This window comes from Gorilla gorilla, chromosome 4, assembly GCF_029281585.2.
Source record: "Gorilla gorilla gorilla isolate KB3781 chromosome 4, NHGRI_mGorGor1-v2.1_pri, whole genome shotgun sequence".
NCBI classification, from domain to species: Eukaryota; Metazoa; Chordata; class Mammalia; order Primates; family Hominidae; genus Gorilla; species Gorilla gorilla.
Window position 1 is genome coordinate 150,006,489 of NC_073228.2, and position 22,226 is coordinate 150,028,714.

A 22,226-nucleotide genomic window follows, 5' to 3' on the forward strand; every position below is an offset into this window, starting at 1 on the left:
TCTACTAAAAATACAAAAAAAAATTAACCAGGCGTGATGGCGGGTGCCTGTAGTCCCAGATACTCGAGAGGCTGAGGCAGGAGAATGGCGTGAACCCAGGGGGCGGAGCTTACAGTGAGCCGATATGGCGTCACTGCACTCCAGCCTGGGAGACAGCAAGACTCCGCCTCAAAAAAAAAAAAAAATTAATTTATGCCTAGTCCTAAATATGCTAATTAGAAGGTTTTTAACTCTGATTAATTCATATTATTTCTTATTTATTTACTAATTTTTTGGTAGAGATGGGGTCTCACTATATCGTCCAGGCTAGTCTTGAACTCCTGGCCTCAAGTGATCCTCCCACCTTGGCCTCCCAAAGCTCTGGAATTACAGGCATGAGGCACCACACCTGGACACATTATTTCTTACATACATTAAAAAAAAAGTGCAACAACCTAAATCTGAAAAGCTTTCCACAGAATTTTAAACTTTTAAGATGCAATAAGCCTTACCTTCTCAGAGTTCAGGAGGAGATGTCCATTTGCTCTCACAGCTGTAGGCCATTTGTCACTTCACAGATAAATGTTTAAAGACAGAAAATAAGAAACAAAGATGATAGTTCTGGCTTAAAATTTTGAGGTAAAAGCTAATAGACTCATAAAGGATTGCTAAGATAAAAGTGCAAGGATATATACTATAGTCCTTTTTGTAATGGGAAGTGAAAACAAATCAAAGGACTGGCTACATAAACTAGGATACAGGTATACAATGATGTAACTACTTAGGTGGGGCTACACATATGGATATAAAAAGATCTTAAAAATGTATGTGAAGGCTGGGCGAAGTGGCTCACGCCCATAATCCCAGCACTTCGGGAGGCCGAGGCGGGTGGATCATGAGGCCAGGAGTTCAAGACCAGCCTGGCCAGGATGGTGAAGCCCCATCGCTACTAAAAATGCAAATATTAGCCGGGTGTGGTGGCTGGCGCCTGTGATCCCAGCTGCTGGGGAGGCTGAGGCGGACAGTTGCTTGAACCTGGGAGGCGGAGGTTGTGGTAAGCCAAGATCGTGCCACTGCACTCCAGCCTAGGCGACAAAGCAAGACTCCCTCTCAAAAAAATGTATATATACACACACACACACATATATAAATATACACACATATATATATACACACACACACATATATATACCCACATACATATATATACACATATATACACATAGATATACACACACATATACATGTGAAAACATAAGACAGAACAGTGTAAACAACGTGGTATCTTTATATACATTAACAAATAGAGATATCAGATGCTGGTATATAAAATCACAAGAAACCAATAGCATCATGATGAATTTTGGGAAATAGAGTAGTGTGCAGGCAAGGATGAAAGTTCACTTTTAACTTTTTGCCTTTATGTACTCTTTAAATTTTCAAACTATGTACATGTCATTCATTCATTCTAGCAATGAGATCATATGGGGAGTTGAGACCAAGAGTTGTGGAGCCAATCTCTCTGGGTTTGCATACTTGTATTATCTTCATTAGCTGGGTAGCTTTGGGTTATGATTTCTTCCTCTTTATTCCTCAGTACACTTCCCTGCCTACAGACATGGATATTAAAGACCTTCCTCGAAAAGCTATAGTAAAAAGAGTTATTAAAAGTGATTTAAAAAGTACCTGGCATAAGCTCTTGATGTCAATACTTATTTGTAATTTTTAAAAACCTAACAAATGTGAAAAAAATTGGGGCAAAGGAATGAAGATTCAACTTATTGGTAAAGAATACTTCTGAGATACCAATTTGCCTACAAATGCATTGTAAATAGAGAAAAATACTAGGGCCAGGCACGGTGGCTCATACCCGTAATCCGAGTACTTTGGGAGGCCGAGACAGGAGGATCGCTTGAGTCCAGGAGTTTGAGACCAGCCTGGGCAACAAAGTGAGACCTCATCTCTACAAAAAATAAACAAAATTAGCCAGGCAAGGTGACATGTGGCTAGTCCCAGCTACTCGGAAGTGTTGAGGATCACTTGAGTCTGCGAAGTTGAGGCTGCAGTGAGCCAAGATCATGCCATTGCACTCCAGCCTGAATGACAGAGTGAGACTCTGTCGAAAAATAAATAAATAAATTAGGTAAGTAATAACAGTGGATGACAAGTAGTGTAAGAACCACATTAAATTTATTTTATTCCTCTGGGCTGGGCATGGTGGCTCATGCCTGTAATCTCAGCACTTTTGGAGGCCAAGGCGGGTGGATCACCTGAGGTCAGGAGTTCGAGACCAGCCTGGCTAACACGGTTAAACCCCATCTCTACTAAAAATACTAAATTAGCTAGGCATAGTGGTGCACACCTGTAATCCCAGCTACTCGGGAGGCTGAGGCAGAAGAATTGCTTGAACCCAGGAGGCGGAGGTTGCAGTGAGCTGAGATCACACCATTGCACTCCAGCCTGGGCAACAAGAGCAAACCTCTGTCTCAAAAAAAATAAAAAATATTCGGGAGGCTGAGACAGGAGAATTGCTTGAACCTCAGAGGCAGAGGATGCAGCAAGCTGAGTTCGTGCCAATGCACTCCAGCCTGGACTCCGTCTCAAAAAAAAAAAAATTATTTTATTCCTCTACTTCAAAATCTTCGTTTTATTGTTGAAGGAAAAAATGTAATTTTATTCTAAATACAAGAAGGCATAAGAAGTTGTTTTGGTTTTATGAAATAAAATTTGAACAGACTGAGAGGTTTGTTTCCTCAGCTACTTGAGGAACTAGAATGAAAAGTAGACACGTCTGGGTAAAGAGGGAAAAGGACAGAAGGATTACTCTGAAGAAACAAACTCTAGTCAGAATGTTACTACAACTAATGCTGGAACCTTGGGGCTCTCTGCTCTAAAGAGAAGGTTCTTTCCAATTCTAATGGTCTAGAATTATTCCTGCATTTAACAGGTCAAATGAATTACTAGCAGACCAGCAATGCACCTGAGATATGACATGCTTTGGTGCCTGGGGTAGGTATGTGGATTTCTGGATGTAAGAGATAGGAGGTGGCCTTTCTGCTTTAGTACATATTTAAGATAAGAAAAAGAATGTAACTGGCAAATCTATACCATCCCCTCCACAATAATTTATTAGATATTTGAAGCCACAAGACACCCCTACTGACAATCAATAAATCTAGTCCACACCTATTTTATCACTCACCTTTGTTCCGGCCACATAGCCACATGATTATAAAGGTAATATGAAAGATGATTTGGAACAAGATCCTTGCCAGAGACGCGAAGATCAACAGGATACCAGAATTCAAACTCCTGCTTTAACTGATCTAATTTTTCCTTTGCAATCTGAGTCTTAGGAAATGGAGCCTCCTTGAAGAAAACATAATCCCAAACTTCCTTGGTCATCTGTTGCGGTCTGTATTAAAAATAAAACAAACTATTATATATATATATATATATATATATGTAATTTCTTTGAAGAATCAATACCTGAATCGAACCATGGATTAGGAATCTCTTTCTTAATGTAGTTACAGGAACAAATAAGGACAACAGCTTCCATAAGAATGAAGAATAGATGATGACAGTAAGGGGCTATTTATTAATTTTTCCCAGTTCAATAGTAAAAAAGCAAAAATATCATGACAAAATTCTGTGAAATAAATCTTATTAAAACATTTCAATACATAAATCAAATATCACAACTCTTACTGAAAAATTATGCTCCTTTCCCTTATCTGTTTACCAACCTAATGCCCAGCGGAGACTCTGCCTGTCCATGCAAGTTACCCCCCTGCAATAGGTGTGCAACTGTGTAAAATGCCATGTAAATAGTGGAGTCAGAAAGTGATTCAATCAGCCACTGCTCATCCCAAGGCAAGTGAGTGCCTGAAAAATAAAAAGTAACGCATGAGGAACCTGAGAGACATTTCATCTATAGAATCCACAATTTTAAGAAGGGGGCTATAGAATTTACAAAGCTACTTATTTAGGAAGCTCTTAAATTATTCTTGAATAATTAATAAAAATAAAATGGTAGATAAAAGACAAAATGGGCCAGGCACAGTGGCTCACGCCTATAATCCCAGCACTTTGGGAGGCCGAGGCAGGTGGATCACCCGAGGTCGGGAGTTCAAGACCAAACTGGCCAACATGGTGAAACCCCGTCTCTACTAAAAGTACAAAAAAAATTAGCCAGGCATGGTGGCGGGTGCCTGCAATCCCAGCTACTCGGGAGGTTGAGGCAGGAGAATCGCTTGAACCCGGGAGGCAGAGGTTGCAGTGAGCTGAGATCGCGCCACTGCACTCCAGCCTAGGCGACAGAGCAAGACTCTGTCTCTAAAAAAGAAAAAAAAGACAAATGGTTGAAGCTTGGAGTCTCTCCATAAAAAAGTCACACCACAAAATCTATATAGAGAGGGCATATTTCTACCACACAGTAGATGATAGTGGACTATATCCTAGTTTTCATGACTATCCAAAGGAAACTTATTGCTTTCAATTCAGAAAACACTAGAATTGGGGGGGGGGGGGGGGGGAGGTAAAAATGTATATTTTCTGTGTAACTGGCAAAGTTATCCAAACAGAAAAAATTTCAAGTTTGTTTACCTAGACCATAAGTTCTTGAGCAAGCATGTTCTTGCAGCCAACCTAAGGTGGCTTCAAAATTCCTCCTTGTCTCCTCACAGAATCTAGAAAAGAGCAAAAGACAAAGTGTATCTTTACTGGTTCATTTTTTTGTTGCATTTCAACTTTACTGTTTCCACATTTTTCATCTCCTTTTTCCTCCTTCATCACTTTCTCCCATCTTACGTTTCCAGGTTCTTCAAGCACTGAGATGTCTGTTTCTTCCAATTCTCTTCTCCATAATCCAAGTACCTGGGAGTGGACAAATTGATATGTTTTTTTTTTAAGTCAAAGGTGAGCAAATTGACTAGGGGAATTTTCTTGCTATAAGAGACTAACCACTGGTCACACAGAGCCACGACACATTCATCTGACGACCTGGACATCACTTGTTTCTCTGGTTCCATGTAAATAAGTGCATCTCCCTAAAGGAAGGTAAATAAACATACATTAGATACTATGTCAAATCAATCTTCATTCCTCAAGGATAAAAATTACTTTAAAAAAATGCTATACCACCAATAACTGAAACCCCACATTTTCATTATGTCTTCCCCGCCTTCCCAGGGTCAGTCATCTTCTACCTTTCCTTCTATGTAACACCTGCTTTTAAAAAGGCATGAATCTTCATCAAATGGATCACTTTCTCTAGCTACTGATTATTTCGTTTCAGTGAAAAATTAAAAAGTGAACAAAAAGGAAAAAAAACACAAAAGATGGTCAGCAGTTTCGAATCCTATGGTTTGAAGGTTGGGCTTCCTATGACAGTTTTTTGGGGTTTTATGTTTTTTTTGTTTTGTTTTTATTTTGACAGATAGCGTCTTGCTCTGTTACCCAGGCTGGAGCGCAGTGGCACTATCATGGCTCACTACAACCTCGACCTCCTGGCTCATGTGACCCTTCTACTTCACACTGCAGCCTCCTGAGTAGCTGGGACTACAGGCACATGTCAACCCACCCAGTTAATTTTTTATTATAGAAATAGGGTCTCACTATGTTGCCCAGGCTGGTCTCGAACCCCTGGGCTCAAGTATTCCACCTCAGCCTCCCAAAGTGTTTGGATTACAGCCGTGAGCCACTGTGCACAGCCCTATGGCAGCTTTTTATCCTTCTTATAAACTACTGCTTAAAAAAAAAAAAAAGATATACAAAGACTAAACATAGAAAATCTTGTTACTAAAGATTTATGGTGCCATGAAAAATTTCCACTAGAAAACTGACCATGTTTTCGATTTTTTACCAAATATAAATCTTCCTTAATGCTATTATGATCCTAACTTTAAGCATGAAAATTGACGATGCTTTTGATTTCTTACCAAATATAAATCTCTCTTAACGCTATGATGATCCTGAACATTTTAGGCTAGGATAATTTTTAAAAATAAAATCCAGCATTATTATTCATAAAATGATTCACTGCTCTGTTTTTAATGCAATTCTTCATGCTGAAATTAATGGTTTTTTGGCTGGAATTTTGGTTTAAAGATGGTAGATTAAAAACAGACATTTAACTCTCTCTCAAAATTCCAATAAAAAGACAACAGAGGGTTTTACAAATGGCATGAACCTACAAAGTCAAAATGAATGAGAAGAAAAAATATTAACTGAATTTTGCAAACAAAAAAGCAACATGAATGACAAATATATTAGCAGCAATTAAAAAGCTATCTGAATCCTAATAGAAAAAGCTGAAAAGCAATCCACTCTGCACTCTAGTACCTCAGAAATTGGTGGCATTAAATAGAAAGAGACTCAGAAATTGGTGGCATTAAATAGCTCTAGAAATAGAGATAAGGGCTGGGAGTGGTGGCTCACGCCTGTAAACCCAACACTTTGGGAGACCAAGAGTTCCAGACCAGCCTGTCCAACATGGAGAAACCCCGTCTCTACTAAATATACAAAATTAGCTGGGCATGGTGGTGCACACCTGTAACGCCCAGCTACTTGGGAGGCTGAGGCAGGAGAATCGCTTGAGCCAGGAGGCAGAGGTTGCGATGAGCTGAGATCGTGCCATTGCACTCCAGCAGCCTGGGCAACAAGAGCAAAACTCCGAAAAAAAAAAAAAAAAGAAAGAGAAGAGAGAGAGAGATAAGGTGAGACTGAAAAGAAGAGCACCAACTAAAGTCATTTAAAGAAGTGGGTATCTGGGAGGTGGTAAAAAAATAAGATAATAAAAGATAAAATAAAATAAAATAGAGGTTAGAACCCCATATACTGCTCCTACCTATGCCAGACCCCCCCGCCAAAAAAAAAAAAAAAGGCTAATTCTCTGGAAAAGGTAAAAGAAAGTCTCTGAACTAGAGACAAAGTTACAAGTATCATAGTAAAAATAGGGGAATTAAGTGAAAGTCAGCATACTAGATGTTGGTACACATTCCTAGCTATCTTCTCCCATCCAACTTGCAAAATGCTCAGTTGCTTAGACTTTTTTGTTTGTTGTGAGACAGCGCTCTGTCGCCCAGACTGGAGTGTGGTGGCGCCGTCTCGACTCACTGCAACCTCTGCCTCCCAGGTTCAAGCGATTCTCATGCCTCAGCCTCCCGAATAGCTGGAATTAGAGGCAGACACTACCATGCCCGGCTAATTTTTGTGTTTTCATTAGAGACAGGATTTCACTATGTTGGCCAGGCTGGTCTCAAACTTGACCTCAAGTGATCCACCGGTCTCAGCCTCCCAAAGTACTGGGATTACAGGTATGAGCCACTGTGCCTGGCCACTTAGACCTTTTGAGCTAGAGATTGGCAGAATCTTCTGTAGGGAAATCTAACAAACACAAAAGCAAATACTAAAAAAACTTAACAACCGGGAGTCACCAAGGCCCAAATGGCCCTTTCTAGATCTCCCCCAGTGAAGCCTAGTGACAAGTCCTACCTGTATGCAAAAACATTTCTTTTTACACCCAAATATATTACATATCAACGGTCTTCCTCAGAGAAATAAGATTAAGATGTCCCATCTATGAAACAAGAACAGCATCCTACAACAAATCAGCCAGGCATGGAGGCACATGCCTGTAGTCCTAGCCACTCAAGAAGCTGAAGTGGGACAATCACTTGAGCCCAAAGCCAGATCAGCCTGGGCAATATGGCAAGACCCCTGTCTCTTTAAAAAAAAAAAAAATCAATCAGAAAACAAGAATCAATTATTGAACTGTCCCAAAATTAGTAATTATTGAATCCGGGTGATAGGTATTACAGGCATTTATCATTCTACTCTCTACTTTTTTATACATGTGAAATTTTCCATACGATTCTTTAAAAATAAGTTCTTATAAATTTGTATTCATATACACACACAAATAGTAAATAAAAGCACACAGTAAAGAAAAGCTCAGGAAGAAAATGATGAGGGACTATCCCACAAAGAGGACCAACAGGACTGCCAGGATCTAAGAAGTTCAATATCTGAATGATAGGAATTCAAAAAGTGAAAATAGAGAATAAGAAAAAAATAAAATAATCAAGAAAAAAGTCAAGAAATGTTCCCCAAATTGAAGTACACAAGTTTCCAGACTGAAGGAGCCCACCAAGCACCCAGTAGAATGAATGAAAATTGACCTACACCGAAGGCAAATCATGAAATTTCAGGATACTGGGAGAAAAAAGATTATACAAGCCTCCAAAGTCAGGGAAAACAAGTTAGTTACAAAAACATCAGTCACTACCAGAAGAGTTTTCAACTTCTTAATAGCATCAATGAACCAAAAGATGATGAGGTAATACCTTCAGGTTTTTAAGGGAAAATTATTTCCAATCCAGAATCTATACTCAGGCAATCCAATATAAAGATAGAAGACATATTTCAGACATGAAAAGTCACAACAATTTACCTTCCAGGTACCCTTTCTCAGAAAAGCTATCAGAGGCAGAGTTTCACCAAAATGAGAAAGAATATAAGGACATAGACATGGGATTAAGGAAACAGGAGATCCAGCTCAAGAGGAGCAAAGGGTATTCTTAGTAATAGTGGAGGAACATCCAAGATTTGTGCATCAGGACAGTAAGCAACCAGTTCAGACTAAAGCCAGAAAGCTCTGGAAGAGCTTTCTCTGAGATGGAACTGAAAGCACACTGATGTGTTTGAACTGAGTAAGAAAAGAAATAGACAGTTGGAAAAGAGTTGAGAAATGGAGTACTGACGAGTATATTTTAATTAAGAATTTTTTAAAAATAAACCTAACTATTAATCCCAGGGAAAACCAAAAGCTGAGGATGAAAAATTATTGTATACTACATTATGGATAAGCCATGTCTCAAAAATGTAAATAATAACTATTGATCTAACATTTGTTATAACTATAGTGTACGGAGAAGACAGGGTATGGAGTAGTATATACCAATAAATGTGGGACGTTAGAGAAAACAAAAAGTAGGGGAAAGAGTGTAACTTTGATCTTCCTCCTACTCCTTCCAAGAGTAGGAGGTTAGTGGCTGATACCTAACCCTGAAAAAAAAAAAATCACATTACAAGCATTTAGATCAGAGATCTGTAAGAGATGGAGATCAGCCGGGCATGGTGGCTCATGCCTGTAATCCCAGCACTTTGGGAGGCCAAGGCGAGTGGATCACCTGAGGTCGGGAGTTCGAGACCAGCCTGACCAACATGGAGAAACCCCATCTCTACTAAAAATACAAAATTAGCAGGCATGGTGGCTCATGCCTGTAATTCCAGCTACTCAGGAGGCTGAGGCAGGAGAATCACTTGAACCCAGGAGGTGGAGGTTGCAGTGAGCTGAGATCGCGCCATTGCATTCCAGTCTGTGTAACAAGAGCGAAACTCTGCCTCAAAAAAAAAAGAGCTGGAGATCAATACTAAAACGATTACATGTTACCCCCTCCAAGGAAGAGAAATTTAAATTATGGAAAAGTGATGAGGAAATTGCTGCTTTTTTATTTCAACAAGCCTAACAGACCATTGTCTCTCATAGTATTATGGGTATACAAAGTTGTCAAAAATAAAAATGTAAAGGGTTAACTCAGCTAAATAGAAGAGAGTTATAACAAAAATGGAGGGATGAGAGGAGGATGACAGAAACACCACAGAAAGAAAGGATTGTAACTACCAGTATCTAAAATGGCCACTGCCAGAAATATCATCAAAGTTCTCTACACATGCTATGCACACATCGACTTTAGAACACTACCTTTATCAACATTATAGATGGGATGTTCAAGTTAAATGAATTGCTAAATAGGTCTATTTTCTGCCACAAAACTGTATGATATTTTTATTATAGCTCCAGGTTCTACTGTAGAACTCACTGCTAATAACACTGTCAAGTCTATTAACAGCTCTTCTAAAACAGCCTTCAGAGCATAGCCTATCACATACAGCGTCAATCATCTTTTTCTGAATAGTCTTCTTTACATCTTGAACCTTCTGTCCTTTAAATCCATCCACCAACATGATCTAAAAGGATGAGAGGGGAGAAAAACCACATATAAAACAGTTAGAATCTGCCTTGAGTTTCTTTCCTAATTTTCCCTAACTAAATTTGCTTCTGCCCACCGAAATATTTTTAGTATGAAATTTATCATATTTACAACAATAATTTTTCATTTTGGTATAGCATGGATAACTAATATTTATAACACACTTATCGTTCTGTCAGTGATACCCACACCTCACTAGGTATCACGGAGATACCTAGTGTGAGCATGATTAGGAAGGAATACTCACTTCCACTTCTTAAGTTTCCACATGGACAGACTTCAATTACACTCACTCCCCTCATTCCTGGTGGTTTCTGAAGGAACTAAGTACATTCGGCTTCATCTAATTAGGCTCCTCTTTCTAACCCCACCTGCTGCAGGTGAGTATTCTTTGCCTGGCCATGTGATAAAGCTTGCTCTTAGAAGGAGGCCTACTCTTTCACCTCTATCTTTTTTTCAGTAGGCCAATAACATTCTAGGGCAAAGTATTAGCTTATCCATTGTTGCCATCAATTAAGCCTCAATCACCTTCCAGCTTTCTCTGGTAATAAAGCAGATATTTTCACCTACATGACTCTTATTTTCATCTACATGACTCTTATATTTCTCTCAAATTGTTTCTATCTTAGGTAGAAAAGACATGCATTCTCTTTTGACATTCTAAACCTCTAACATACCAAAATACTTCAATATCTATTTAATCCAGCATTATAAAGTTATATTTAATGAGTGCAGTGATTAAGAACACAAATCTGAATTAGCTGGGTGTGATGGCAGGGGCCTGTAATCCCAGCTACTCAGGAGGCTGAGGCAGGAAAACTGCTTGAGCCCAGGAAGCAGAGGTCGCAGTGAGCCAAGATTGAGCCACTCCACTCCGGCCTGGGCGACACAGCAAGACTCCGTCTCAAAAAAAAAAAAGAACACAAATCTGGCCAGGTGCAGTGGTTCAAGCCTATACTCCCAGCACTTTGGGAGGCCAAGGTGGGCAGATCACTTGGGGTCAGGAGTTCGAGACCAGTCTGACCAATATGGTGAAATCCTCGTGTCTACTAAAGATACAAAAATTAGCCAGTCATGGTGGCACGTGCCTGTAGTCCCAGCTACTCAGGAGTCTGAGGCAGGAGAATCGCTTGAACCCGGAAGTTGGAGGCTGCAGTGAGCTGAGATTGCGCCACCGCACTCCAGCCTGGGAGACAGAGCAAGACTCCGTCAGATAGACACACACACACACACACACACACACAAATGCAAATCCCAGAGCGCGCGCGCACACACACACACACACACACACACAAATGTAAATCCCAGAGCCAGGCTACCTAGTTTGAATTCCAGTTCCCACTGGCTAACTATCTGGCTAATCTCAAGTAAATCAGTTAATCATCTCTTTGTGCCTCCATTTCCTCATCTGTAAATTGGAGATAAGAGTGCCTACTTCAGAATGGGGTTATTTTCAGAATTAACTAAATTAATATATAAGTGCTACATAAGTGTTGCTTTTATCATCATTCAAAATATGTGTCACTTCAAAAAAAAGAAATGTAACCAATTCTTGGTTATCCAGAAAAATGTAGGAAAGCTAAACTAAAAAACATTCTTGTTGATGTCCTTAAAAATCTTCATTTGACTCTGAAGCACCTAATAACTTGTTTGGATTTTTATGTTCTCTAGCCTAGCCTTCTTTCCATGGAAATATAAACCACATTAACATATGCACAATTAGGAGAAAAGAATGGTTCAGAACATGTTTGTTGAACTCACCTGGCATTTAGTAGACATTAATAAATAAATTAATGGGCTGAATAAAACTGCTTATCTAAAATATGAACTCCTTAACTAAAAGAGCAAAAGAAGGGACCAGGTATTCTCCATTCAATAAATCTTTGAAGTTTACTGCATAATAATATGAACTAATTTGAAATATCTTGTCAAGAAATTCACTCCATAGAGATTCCTGGAGGGCAGGAAAAAGACAATTTCTGAAAATGCTTCTAGGCAAAGGACATGATAAAAACAAAAATTAGAAATTTGGAAATAGAATACATTCTCATATTAAGCTCTCAAATCAATGTATAGCTGAAACTATGTTAAATTTTTCTACATTTTTTCTAATTAAGAAAATCACAGAGCATGGAGTAAATCAAATAAAAACTAAAAAAAATTATTACTTACACCCTCATAAAATCCTTTTAGATATATCTTTTCCTTTGCTTCTGCAAGTTTTTCCCGGTCATTCTGGCTCTGAATTTTCAACTCATCACAAATGGTTACAGCAGAAAGATTTCCAAAACCTGGGATTTCAATGACTGGCACCTGCAGCAAACAGCAGTCAGGAACATGTTCACACTGACTGGACACACAGCTCTGTAGGGCACAAGTCCTTTTGCCTCTAATGTCCAATTAAGTCATTTCAGATTGTATATGTCATTACGACACTGCCACACATTAAGTAATCACAGAGTGACTAACTTCCAGATGTAAATTTGTCCTTCTACTCTCCACAGGAACCACCCATACTCTGTGTACCAACACCCCCAATGCCCTTCCCCCACCACATACACACCTTTCCCAACACTCTATCCTCCACTGGCATATAATTACCTAAGGAATTCATACTGAAACTAGCAAAATGACGTAAACCAGGGGTTCCCAACCCCAAGGATGTGGACCGGTACCAGTCCATGGCATTAGGAACCAGGCTGCACAGCAGGAGGTGAGGAACGGGCGAGCATCACCCCCTGAGCTTCACCTCCTGTCAGATCATGGGTGGCGTTAGATTCTCATAGAAGCACGAACCCTATTGTGAACTGTGCATGGAGGGATCTAGGTTGCTTGCTCCTTATGAGAATCTAATGCCTGATGATCTAAGGTGGCATAGTTTCATGCCAAAACCATTCCCCTACCACACCCTGCTGGTCCATGGAAAAATTGTCTTCCACAAAACCAGTCCCTGGTGCCAAAAAGGTTGGGCACTGCTGATGTAAACAACTAGATTCATGGATGGTTGTGCTTTTGGTTTATATTAATTCCTCTGGATCTTTCATGAAATGAAAATCATTTGCTAGTAATTTAAAAGTTTTTCTTCTATAGATACTAACATGAAAATACAAGAAACATAAAACAGAGTTGTACAGGACTTTGTTAAAGTTATTATGGTTACATATAAACATTCATGAAAAGGGAAAAATTTTGTCTTTAGAAGCCAGGAAATTGATCACACTAGCAAAGCAAGCTACTATAAAATTGCTGATGCTAAAAAGCTATTTGTTCCAGAACTGCAGGTGCCAGGTGGTAAGAAAATGCTTGTTAGTTTTCCTTTTGCTCTTATCTACCATAGCAGGTATCAAATTAAAGTGAGTAAATCCTTAAGCAAACTCTCTTTTTCATACTCCACCAATTAATTTTGTTATAAGGAAAACATGTTAGCTCTTCTTTTTCTCTGATAAAGAGATGGATGTGAATATTCTGAATTATCTATGTACTCACCGGCTCAAATGGCAAGACCATGTCATCTCTAATTCCATATTTTGCTCGTAAGGCCTACAGAAAAATTTGCAAGTTAACACTAATGATCAAAACTTTACTGATAGAATCATTGAGAGAGGCAACCTCCAAAGTTTCTTAAAAGTTTCTTTAAAGTTTCTATTTGTTCTCCTCTCCATAGAGAGCAATTTTCTAACTTTGCCAAATATCTCAAAAGGGATCTGTAACCTTCAAAAATTTAATAGCTAAAGTTATAGTGAATAGCCTAAATGAAACCATATAGCCAAAAGCAAAAATGTACATAGACATACACATATCACTTAAATTGAGGTTCATATGCCAGATTTCAATGAAAATGTGAATATCAGAAAGCTTTTTCAAAATTCTGTGAAACATATTTAAAATTCAAACCACAGAAAACATATTAACATCAAGAAACAAGTTAGAGATAGCAGTTTAAAGATAAATGCATAGCTTTTTAGCCTAGTCCCACAGCGTAGTTCAGCAGTACCTAAGCAATGAGATGGTGAGGACGAAATACAAACATGAAACTCAGATACTTACTTGCTTTTTCTTCAAGTCTCTGAGGGCAGCAATATCATCAGGGGAGTCGGAAGGAACACTTGTAACCACACCAGTGCCTTATAAAACGAAGTGTGGAATTAATAACTAGAACCAAAACATGATTATCAAAATATTTCTAGAAATAAATAAACTCTTTACCTTTATCCTCCTTAATAGTTAGCATTGGGAGAACATAGATCACCTTGTATGATGTTAAAGGTGCAGAAAGTGATGCACCAAGAATTTCCTGCATAAGAAAAAAATCAATAAAAAAGGTGAAGTAATTCATTGTGACTATTAGAATTAAAACTATGTTAATATTTTAAGCCCTGAGAAGCTAGTAATCAAAAATATATGGAAATAAATTCAAGAGCTATATTGTACAATATGGTGACTATAGGAAATAACAATGCATGTTATACTTGAAAATTGCTGTGTAGATTTTTTTAAGAGACAGAGCCTTGCTATGTTGCCAAGGCTAGAGTGTAGTGGCTATTCACAGGTGCTATCATAGCATTCTACAGGCTCAAACTCCTGGGCTCAGGCAAGCCTCCTGAGGTCCCAGCCTCCCAAGTAGCTGGCTCTACAGGTGCATATCACTGCACCTGATTTAAATTTTAACTCTTCTCACCACAGAAAATGGTAAGTATGTAAGGTATGAATTTGTTAATTACCTCAATTTAGCCATTTCACAATGTATATATATTTCAAAACATACTGCGTACCATAAATACAATTTCTGTCAATTAAAAAATGAATATAGGCTGAGCGCGATGGCTAACGCCTGTAAACCCAGCACTTTGGGATGCTGAGACAGGCAGATTGCCTGAGCTTAGGAGTTCGCGACCAGCCCGGGCAACATGGTGAAACCCCGTCTCTACTAAAATACAAAAAATTAGCCAGGCGTGGTGGCATGCGCCTGTAGTCCCAGCTATTTGGAAGGCTGAGGCGGGAGAATTGCTTGAACTCAGAAGGTGGAGGTTGTAGTGAGCCAAGATCGTGCCACTGCACTCCAGCCTGGGTGACAGAGGGAGACCCCGTCTCAAAAAATAAAGAAAAGAATATAAATAAAATACACATGAAGTAAAACAAAACACATTCTTTTATACCTACTAGAGGAAAAATAATTTTTTTATTTTTTTATTTTTTTTTGAAATGGAGTTCTGCTCTTGTTACTCAAGCTGGAGTGCAATGGCACGATCTCGGCTCACTGCAACCTCCGCCTCCCAGGTTCCAGCGATTCCTGCCTCAGCCTCCCATGTAGCTGGGATTACAGGCATGCACCACCACGCCTGGCTAATTTCTGTATTTTTAGTAGAGACAGGGTTTCACCATGTTGGCCAGGCTGGTCTTGAACTCCTGACCCCAGGTGATCCACGAACCTCTGCCTCCCAAAGTGCTGGCATTACAGGCATGAGCCACCGTGCCCGTCCCGGAAAAATAATTTTTAATAATTATAATAACTAAATCTGTCAATATTATGATGACATGAGTACACTAATACATTGTTTGTGACATTGTACTCCTTGAAGAAAATATAGGAATCCACAGCAAAAGCCACAAAATGTTCATGTAACTCAGACTCAACAACTAATTATTTTTTCTTAAACAAGTCTACCCAATGCTGAGTTAATTATACTAGGAAAGCCTGGAAACAACTAAAGCTTTCAATGATAGAAAAAATGATTTAACAAAATATGTTACAGGAACAAGAATGGGTACTACATATCTATTTAAAATAGTAGTTATGAAGACAAAGTAAAAGGATAGTTCTAATTTCACTTGAAAAAATCCAAAAGATTAAGCAATTTTAGACCCAAATTCTCAGATGGCAACAAAGAATTTGCAGCTGCTTGCTCTAGCTAAGGAACACACTTTTCCTTTCCACATAATTCCCACCCACCTCTCTTTATTCATATATGTACATATAACCTGCCTTTATAGAATTTGCAGTCATATGGATGACAGCTAAATATTATAACCATTTTAAAGGTTGAAACTATTTTGCAATTTATAACATCCATGTCCCTCACGCCAGAATTTGCTCAAATTAACAGGGAGAAAAGTTGCATTAAGAATAGGAAAACATGTATGTCCCTAATACTGTTCCCAAGAACTTCTCAGACAAAATTCCAACATTAGGAACTAAAGAGATGTGGCAGTGTTGCTTTTAACAGAAAAAGGCAGGAAACAATTCAAATATCCATTAATAGAGAATGGTTAAGTAAATTGTGGTACAACCAAACAATGAAATACTATGTAGCTATAAAAAATAAGAATAAAGAAGCTGTTTATGTACTGACAAAATGATTGCCAAGATACAAATTAAAAAGCAAGATGTGGTACAATGCATATAAAGTATATTGCCATTTGTGTAAAAACAGAGGGACAAAGAGTATGTGCGTATTCGCTTGTGTATACATGAAATATTACCAGGATACACAAGACACAGATATTACTAACTACCTCTAGAATGGGGAACTTTTGTATCTTTTTGCGTTTTTTGAATTTTGGGACTTGTAAATATACTGCAATCAAATAAAAAGTATTAAATAAGGAATAAAATAGTTCAATTTAAAAGAATTGAGATGGTACTCTACTCATATTTTTCTTTTTAAAAAATTATTTAAGATACCAAAGATCAGCATTCACTAAATGGAATTAAACACACTCAGAAATATTGATAATACAGTAGATAAGGCTGGGTACAGTGGCTCACGCCTATAATCCCTGCACTTTGCGAGGCCGAGGTGGGTGGATCACCCGAGGTCAGGAGTTCAAGACCAGCCTGGCCAACATGATGAAACCCTGTCTCTACTAAAAATACAAAAAATTAGCTGGGCGTGGTGGCCCGCACCTGTAATCCCAGCTACTCAGGAGGCTGAGGCAGGAGAATCGTTTGAACTCAGGAGGCAGAGGTGCAGTGAGCTGAGATCGCGCCACTGAACACCAGCCTGGGCAACAAGAGCAAAACTGTCTACAAAAAAAAAATAAAAATAAAATAAAGTAGATGAGCTGTGTAACCATCCATATTTAATTAATATCAACCAAGACTTTCTTCACATGAAAAAAAAAAAGCCAGCTACAATTCCAAATTTAGTATTACCAAGAATTCAGGTAACAGTATTTTTAAAATAATATAATGACTAATGCAGCTATTAAATCTCTTGGGGAGGACTGCCTATATTTTTCAACCAGATATTTACCGAGTTGAAACCTAAAAATAAAATATGCTATCTTAATGATACAGTCATACAATGAATATTACACAACAATAAAAAAAGAACTACTCCTACAACATGTATGAATCTCACAAACATAATGTTAAGCAAAAGAAGCTAGACACAAAACAGTCAGACTACACAATTCCATTATGTAAAGTTCAAGAACAACAACTAATCTTTGGTGAAGTCAGAGCAGTGGTTACCTTTGGAGGAGAGAGGTGAGTACTAATGATATGGACATGAGAGAGCCTTCTGCAGTGCTAAAACTGTTCTATATCTTGATTTAGGTGGTGCTTACATAAGTGTATATACATATGAAAATGCACCAAAACACACAAGACTTACACAGTTTACTGCATGTACACCTCATTTTTTAAGGTTGTAATGCTCTTTTCTCAATATTCATTGTTGAAATTTTCCTTGAAATTTATGCATTAAAATAAAAAATCTGCTATCCAACTTACCTCCCCCATTAATTCCTTAACAACAGGCACCACGCCATTGTCTTTGGTAAAGCCCTGGTATGACATATTCCTGGCTGCTTTTTGGGTACAGATGAATATATCACCATTCACCGTCTCAAATCCAATGTACTTCATATCAGGACGAACCCAACAATTTGTCTGCCCAAACATGGTCTCAGGTCTGAGAGTAGCAGCCACCAAGAAAATATTTTTACCTTTCAGGCCACTGAGAAAAAAAAACAAATACTGATGTAAAAACATGTCAACTCTGTAACAACTATCTGATGGTTCAGAAATGATAAAGCAATTACTCTGGCAAACCTACCTTAATTTAGATGGGTATGGCTCAAGCACCTTCAATTTGAGTAAAGTATATTCCTGAGGTCCAACACCCTATGCAAATAAACGATACAAAAATTTGAAGGAAAAAAAAGACTTGCCTTAAACCTACTAACCTATGTGAGAGATCTGATTCAAGTCCCTAAAATGGGTTCTTGCATTATTAATTTTTTTTTGCAGAGAAGAGTTGCCAGTGGTGTGCTAACTATACCCACACAGAAGTCTAGTATGTTAGGAGAGATTTGGAGTAATCGCCCAAAATAGTGTTCGCCAAAATGAAGGTGAGAAGACACAATCAACCCTAATTCCATCCCAGGGCATGTCCCGCATAGTAGTCATCAAAGGAAGACACTAGACCAGAGGTCAGAGATAACGTGCTTTCTGAACTTAGTTTGCTCCCTTACTAATGGTTAGACCCAAGGTAGTCATAATCTCTCTAAGCCTTTCTTTCCTTATTGGTAAAATAAGGATGTTGTGTCTCAGATAGGACTGTCCTGAGGAACACACAAGATAACAGATGAAAAATGCTTTGAAAAATCTACAAAGGATTACTGAAATCTAGGATATTGCTACCATTGGCTATATTAAAACTTTACTGGGTCTTAAGTCTCTCAAATCTTTTAAAATTTTGATCAACTCTCACTTAGATAAGTTACATCAAAATTGAAGGCTGATTTTGAAAATATGTTCAAAGATGGTAATAAAGAATGATGCAATCATAGGGAATCATAAGTTCAGATGCTGGCATTGTCATTGATTTTTACTGTGCCATGGGTTTAGCCAAATCACTTACTCTTGATTTATTCAAGTATTTCAGAGAATAATGTTAATAATGTGTTCTACAGGAATTAGAATGAACTTCTAGGCATGGCTAGAAGTACTTTGGAAATAAGCAAGAAGGCACATGATCAAAGCAAATATAACTGGAATCTGTGTACATCAAATCTTAGTCACATATCTTACTACCTCTCCCCATGCTTTCTTTTTAGAGCTGTTTATTTTCCAGATGGTGCTTCACAACATTAGCATGCACATACATAACATTGAGAGCTCGTAAAAAGATATTCCTGGAGGCCGGGCACGGTGGCTCATGCCTGTAATCTCAGCACTTTGGGAGGCCAAGGCGGGCAGATCACGAGGTCAGGAGATCGAGACCATCCTGGCTAACACGGTGAAACCCCGTCTCTACTCAAAATACAAAAAATTAGCTGGGTGTGGTGGCGGGCACCTGTAGTCCCAGCTACTTGGGAGGCTGAGGCAGGAGAATGGCGTGAACCCAGGAGGCGGAGCTTGCAGTGAGCCGAGATAGCACCACTGCAGTCCGGTCTGGGCTAAAGAGCAAGACTCCGTCCGAAAAAAAAAAAAAAAAAAAAAGATATTCCTGGGCCCCACCCCCAGAACTTTTGATTCAGCAATTTTGGGGTGAGGCTAAACAATGTGCTTTCCTGTAACAAACTGATGCAGCTGTCCTCAGATGACTCTTAGGATAGCTAGGTACTACACAAGATACAGGTACCTGTATTGATATTCTATCTCCTCTTCATATCCACCAGAGTATCAGGACTACATCCCTCAGCACTACAAAGAAGTTATTTTTAGGTTTCTATTTCTTAAACTCTATGGTCATATTAAGGATTATTATAATAGCTACTCTGTCTCACAAATAATCACCTCTCCAGTTTGTCTATCATGATCCATGCAAGGCTGTCCATCTTTCGGAGAATAAATGGTATACCTAAAAAATAAACAAAAAGTGACAAACATTATTATAATATTCACGTTTTATCCTACCATATTTGCCTGTGTTGCACCTAATTTCTTACATGTCTTGCAACTAGAATTTCTGAGTAGATATCTGTATCTATTATGTGTACTCTTATGGTAGTTCCACTGTCAACCTACTTATTTAATGAAAGCTTTCTACCTTCGTCAAAGGTAATACCACTGAAAAATACACACTGATCTTGGCTCTGTGGTATTGAACAAAAGATTATAAAACATAAATTGACTTAACAAATGAAACTATCAGGAAGTTGATTATGTAGATTAATCAAGGAAGATAACATTTTCATTTCTTAAGTTATCTTCCTTGATTAATCTACATAATCAAGGAAGAATCTTAATTTGTAGAACAAAGTATAAAATAAAACACAAATCAAATGATTACTTTTTCTGCTTGGCAGGGAATACTGAACATAATCTTTAGTAAGATAATAAAAGCCCACCCTCCCATTCTCCCTGGTTATATCTGTCATAAACACTAAGCAGCTCAGAGAAATTAAGACACTGGTAAGGAAAAAAGGAAAACAAAGGATACAAAAGAATAGAAACAATGTATTTTAAAAACAGAAAGGTAACAGGAAAAGGTAGGCTACAAGGTATTTATTTATTCATGTAAGCAATCCTCCTGCCCCATCCTCTCAAGTAGCTAGGACTACAGGTGCATGCCACCACGCCTGGCTAATTTTTTTTTTATATAAAGAGATGTGGTCTTGCTATGTTGCCCAGGCTGGTCTCAAACTCCTGGCCTCAAGCAATCCCCTCACCTCAGTTTCCCAAAGCACTGGGATTACAGGCGTGAGCCCCCGTGACCAACTGATTTTTGCTTTATTATGCTCAAGTATAACAAACTTACCGCTTCCCAAATTTAATTTTGTTTCTTTCTCTTAATGTTAAAAATTGCCATCTGACAAATGAATCATAGTAAGGATTAACATCAGTGGTGATGAAGGAACGACGCCAGTCTACCTATAAAAGGAAAATTTTAAAAGGCAATTACTGAGAAATACACAAATTTTGTTTGAATAAGAATTCCTATGAATCAATTATTTACTCTTCTAACTTAGAATCAGATCAACTATTAAAAATAATTTTCCAAGTTCCACTATTAAAAGTATATCACAATTATTACTTTAATTTACTTAATTAAAGTATATTTTTAAGCATATACATATACATATTAACAAACATATAGAAGCTATAATAAATTAAGAAGAAACATTTAATCCTACCTTTATGTATTCCTAAATATTCAAGTTAAACTTGGGCTTCTTCATATTCTTTGAATAAAGCTCCTTTCTACTAATTGTTAATATGTCAATATACATTCTAATTCAACAAATAGTGAAGTATTCATTGTTATGAGACCCATAGGCAATGTTAGGTTCTAGTCTAACAATAACAGTACTAATTCTTTAGTGGCATACAGGGGAAATATATTATTCTAAAATTAGGAGTTGGTCCAAATCTCATATAATCACACAAATATACAGACATATCTGGGAGATATTGTGGGTTTGGTTCTAAACCACCACAACAAAACAAGTCACACAAATTTTTGATTTCCCAAGGCATATATAAGTTATGTTTATACTATATTGAATTATGTTAAGTGTGCAATAAAGTTATATTTAAAAAGACAATGTATATACCTTAATTTTAAAATACATCATTGCTATAAAATGCTAATAATCATCTGAGCCTTCAGTTGAGTTGTAATCTTTGTGCTGGTGGAGAGTCTTGCCTCGATGACGGCTGCTGACTGATCGGAGAAGTGGCTACTGAAGGTTGTGATGGCTATGGCAATTTCTTAAACTAAGACAACAATGAAGTTTGCCGCATCCATTGACTCTTCCTTTCACAAAGATTTCTCTGTAGCATGCGATGCTGTCTGATAGCATTTTACTCATAATAGAACTTTCAAAACTGGGAGTGGGCCGGGCATGGTGGCTCATGCCTGTAATTCCAGCACTTTGGGAGGCCAAGGCAGGCGGATCACTTGAGGTCGGGAGTTCAAGACCAGCCTGACCAACATGGAGAAACCCCGTCTCTACTAAAACAAACAAACAAACAAAAAAATACAAAATACAAAATTAGCCAGGTGTAGTGGCGCATGCCTGTAATCCCAGCTACTCGGGAGGCTGAGGCAGGAGAATCACTTGAACCCGGGAGGCGGAGGTTGCAGTGAGCCGAGATCATGCCATTGCACTCCAACCTGGGCAACAAGAGCAAAACTCCATCTCAAAAAAAAAAAAAAAAATTTGGAGTGAATCCTCTCAAAACCTGCTACTGCTTTATCAACTAAAGTTTATGTGATATTCAAAATCTTTGTCATT

General features: G+C 38.2%; 1 protein-coding gene across 2 annotated transcripts in view; it reads right to left on the minus strand.

The window, feature by feature from the left end:
• Positions 1 to 22,226, minus strand: part of LARS1 (leucyl-tRNA synthetase 1) — a 68,724-nt gene that overhangs the window by 25,755 nt on the left and 20,743 nt on the right. For both annotated transcript variants that reach the window (XM_019027931.4, XM_055387302.2), the window contains exons 7-21: positions 20,747 to 20,859; positions 19,783 to 19,846; positions 18,098 to 18,165; positions 17,773 to 17,998; positions 14,244 to 14,331; positions 14,085 to 14,161; positions 13,524 to 13,577; positions 12,210 to 12,350; positions 9,937 to 10,014; positions 4,945 to 5,030; positions 4,792 to 4,857; positions 4,588 to 4,670; positions 3,729 to 3,867; positions 3,182 to 3,394; positions 492 to 549 (exon numbers count right to left, since the gene is read on the minus strand). In XM_019027931.4, coding sequence (XP_018883476.3) covers positions 492 to 549; positions 3,182 to 3,394; positions 3,729 to 3,867; positions 4,588 to 4,670; positions 4,792 to 4,857; positions 4,945 to 5,030; positions 9,937 to 10,014; positions 12,210 to 12,350; positions 13,524 to 13,577; positions 14,085 to 14,161; positions 14,244 to 14,331; positions 17,773 to 17,998; positions 18,098 to 18,165; positions 19,783 to 19,846; positions 20,747 to 20,859 — 1,554 coding nt within the window. The remainder of the gene's footprint in view (positions 1 to 491; positions 550 to 3,181; positions 3,395 to 3,728; positions 3,868 to 4,587; positions 4,671 to 4,791; positions 4,858 to 4,944; positions 5,031 to 9,936; positions 10,015 to 12,209; positions 12,351 to 13,523; positions 13,578 to 14,084; positions 14,162 to 14,243; positions 14,332 to 17,772; positions 17,999 to 18,097; positions 18,166 to 19,782; positions 19,847 to 20,746; positions 20,860 to 22,226) is intronic.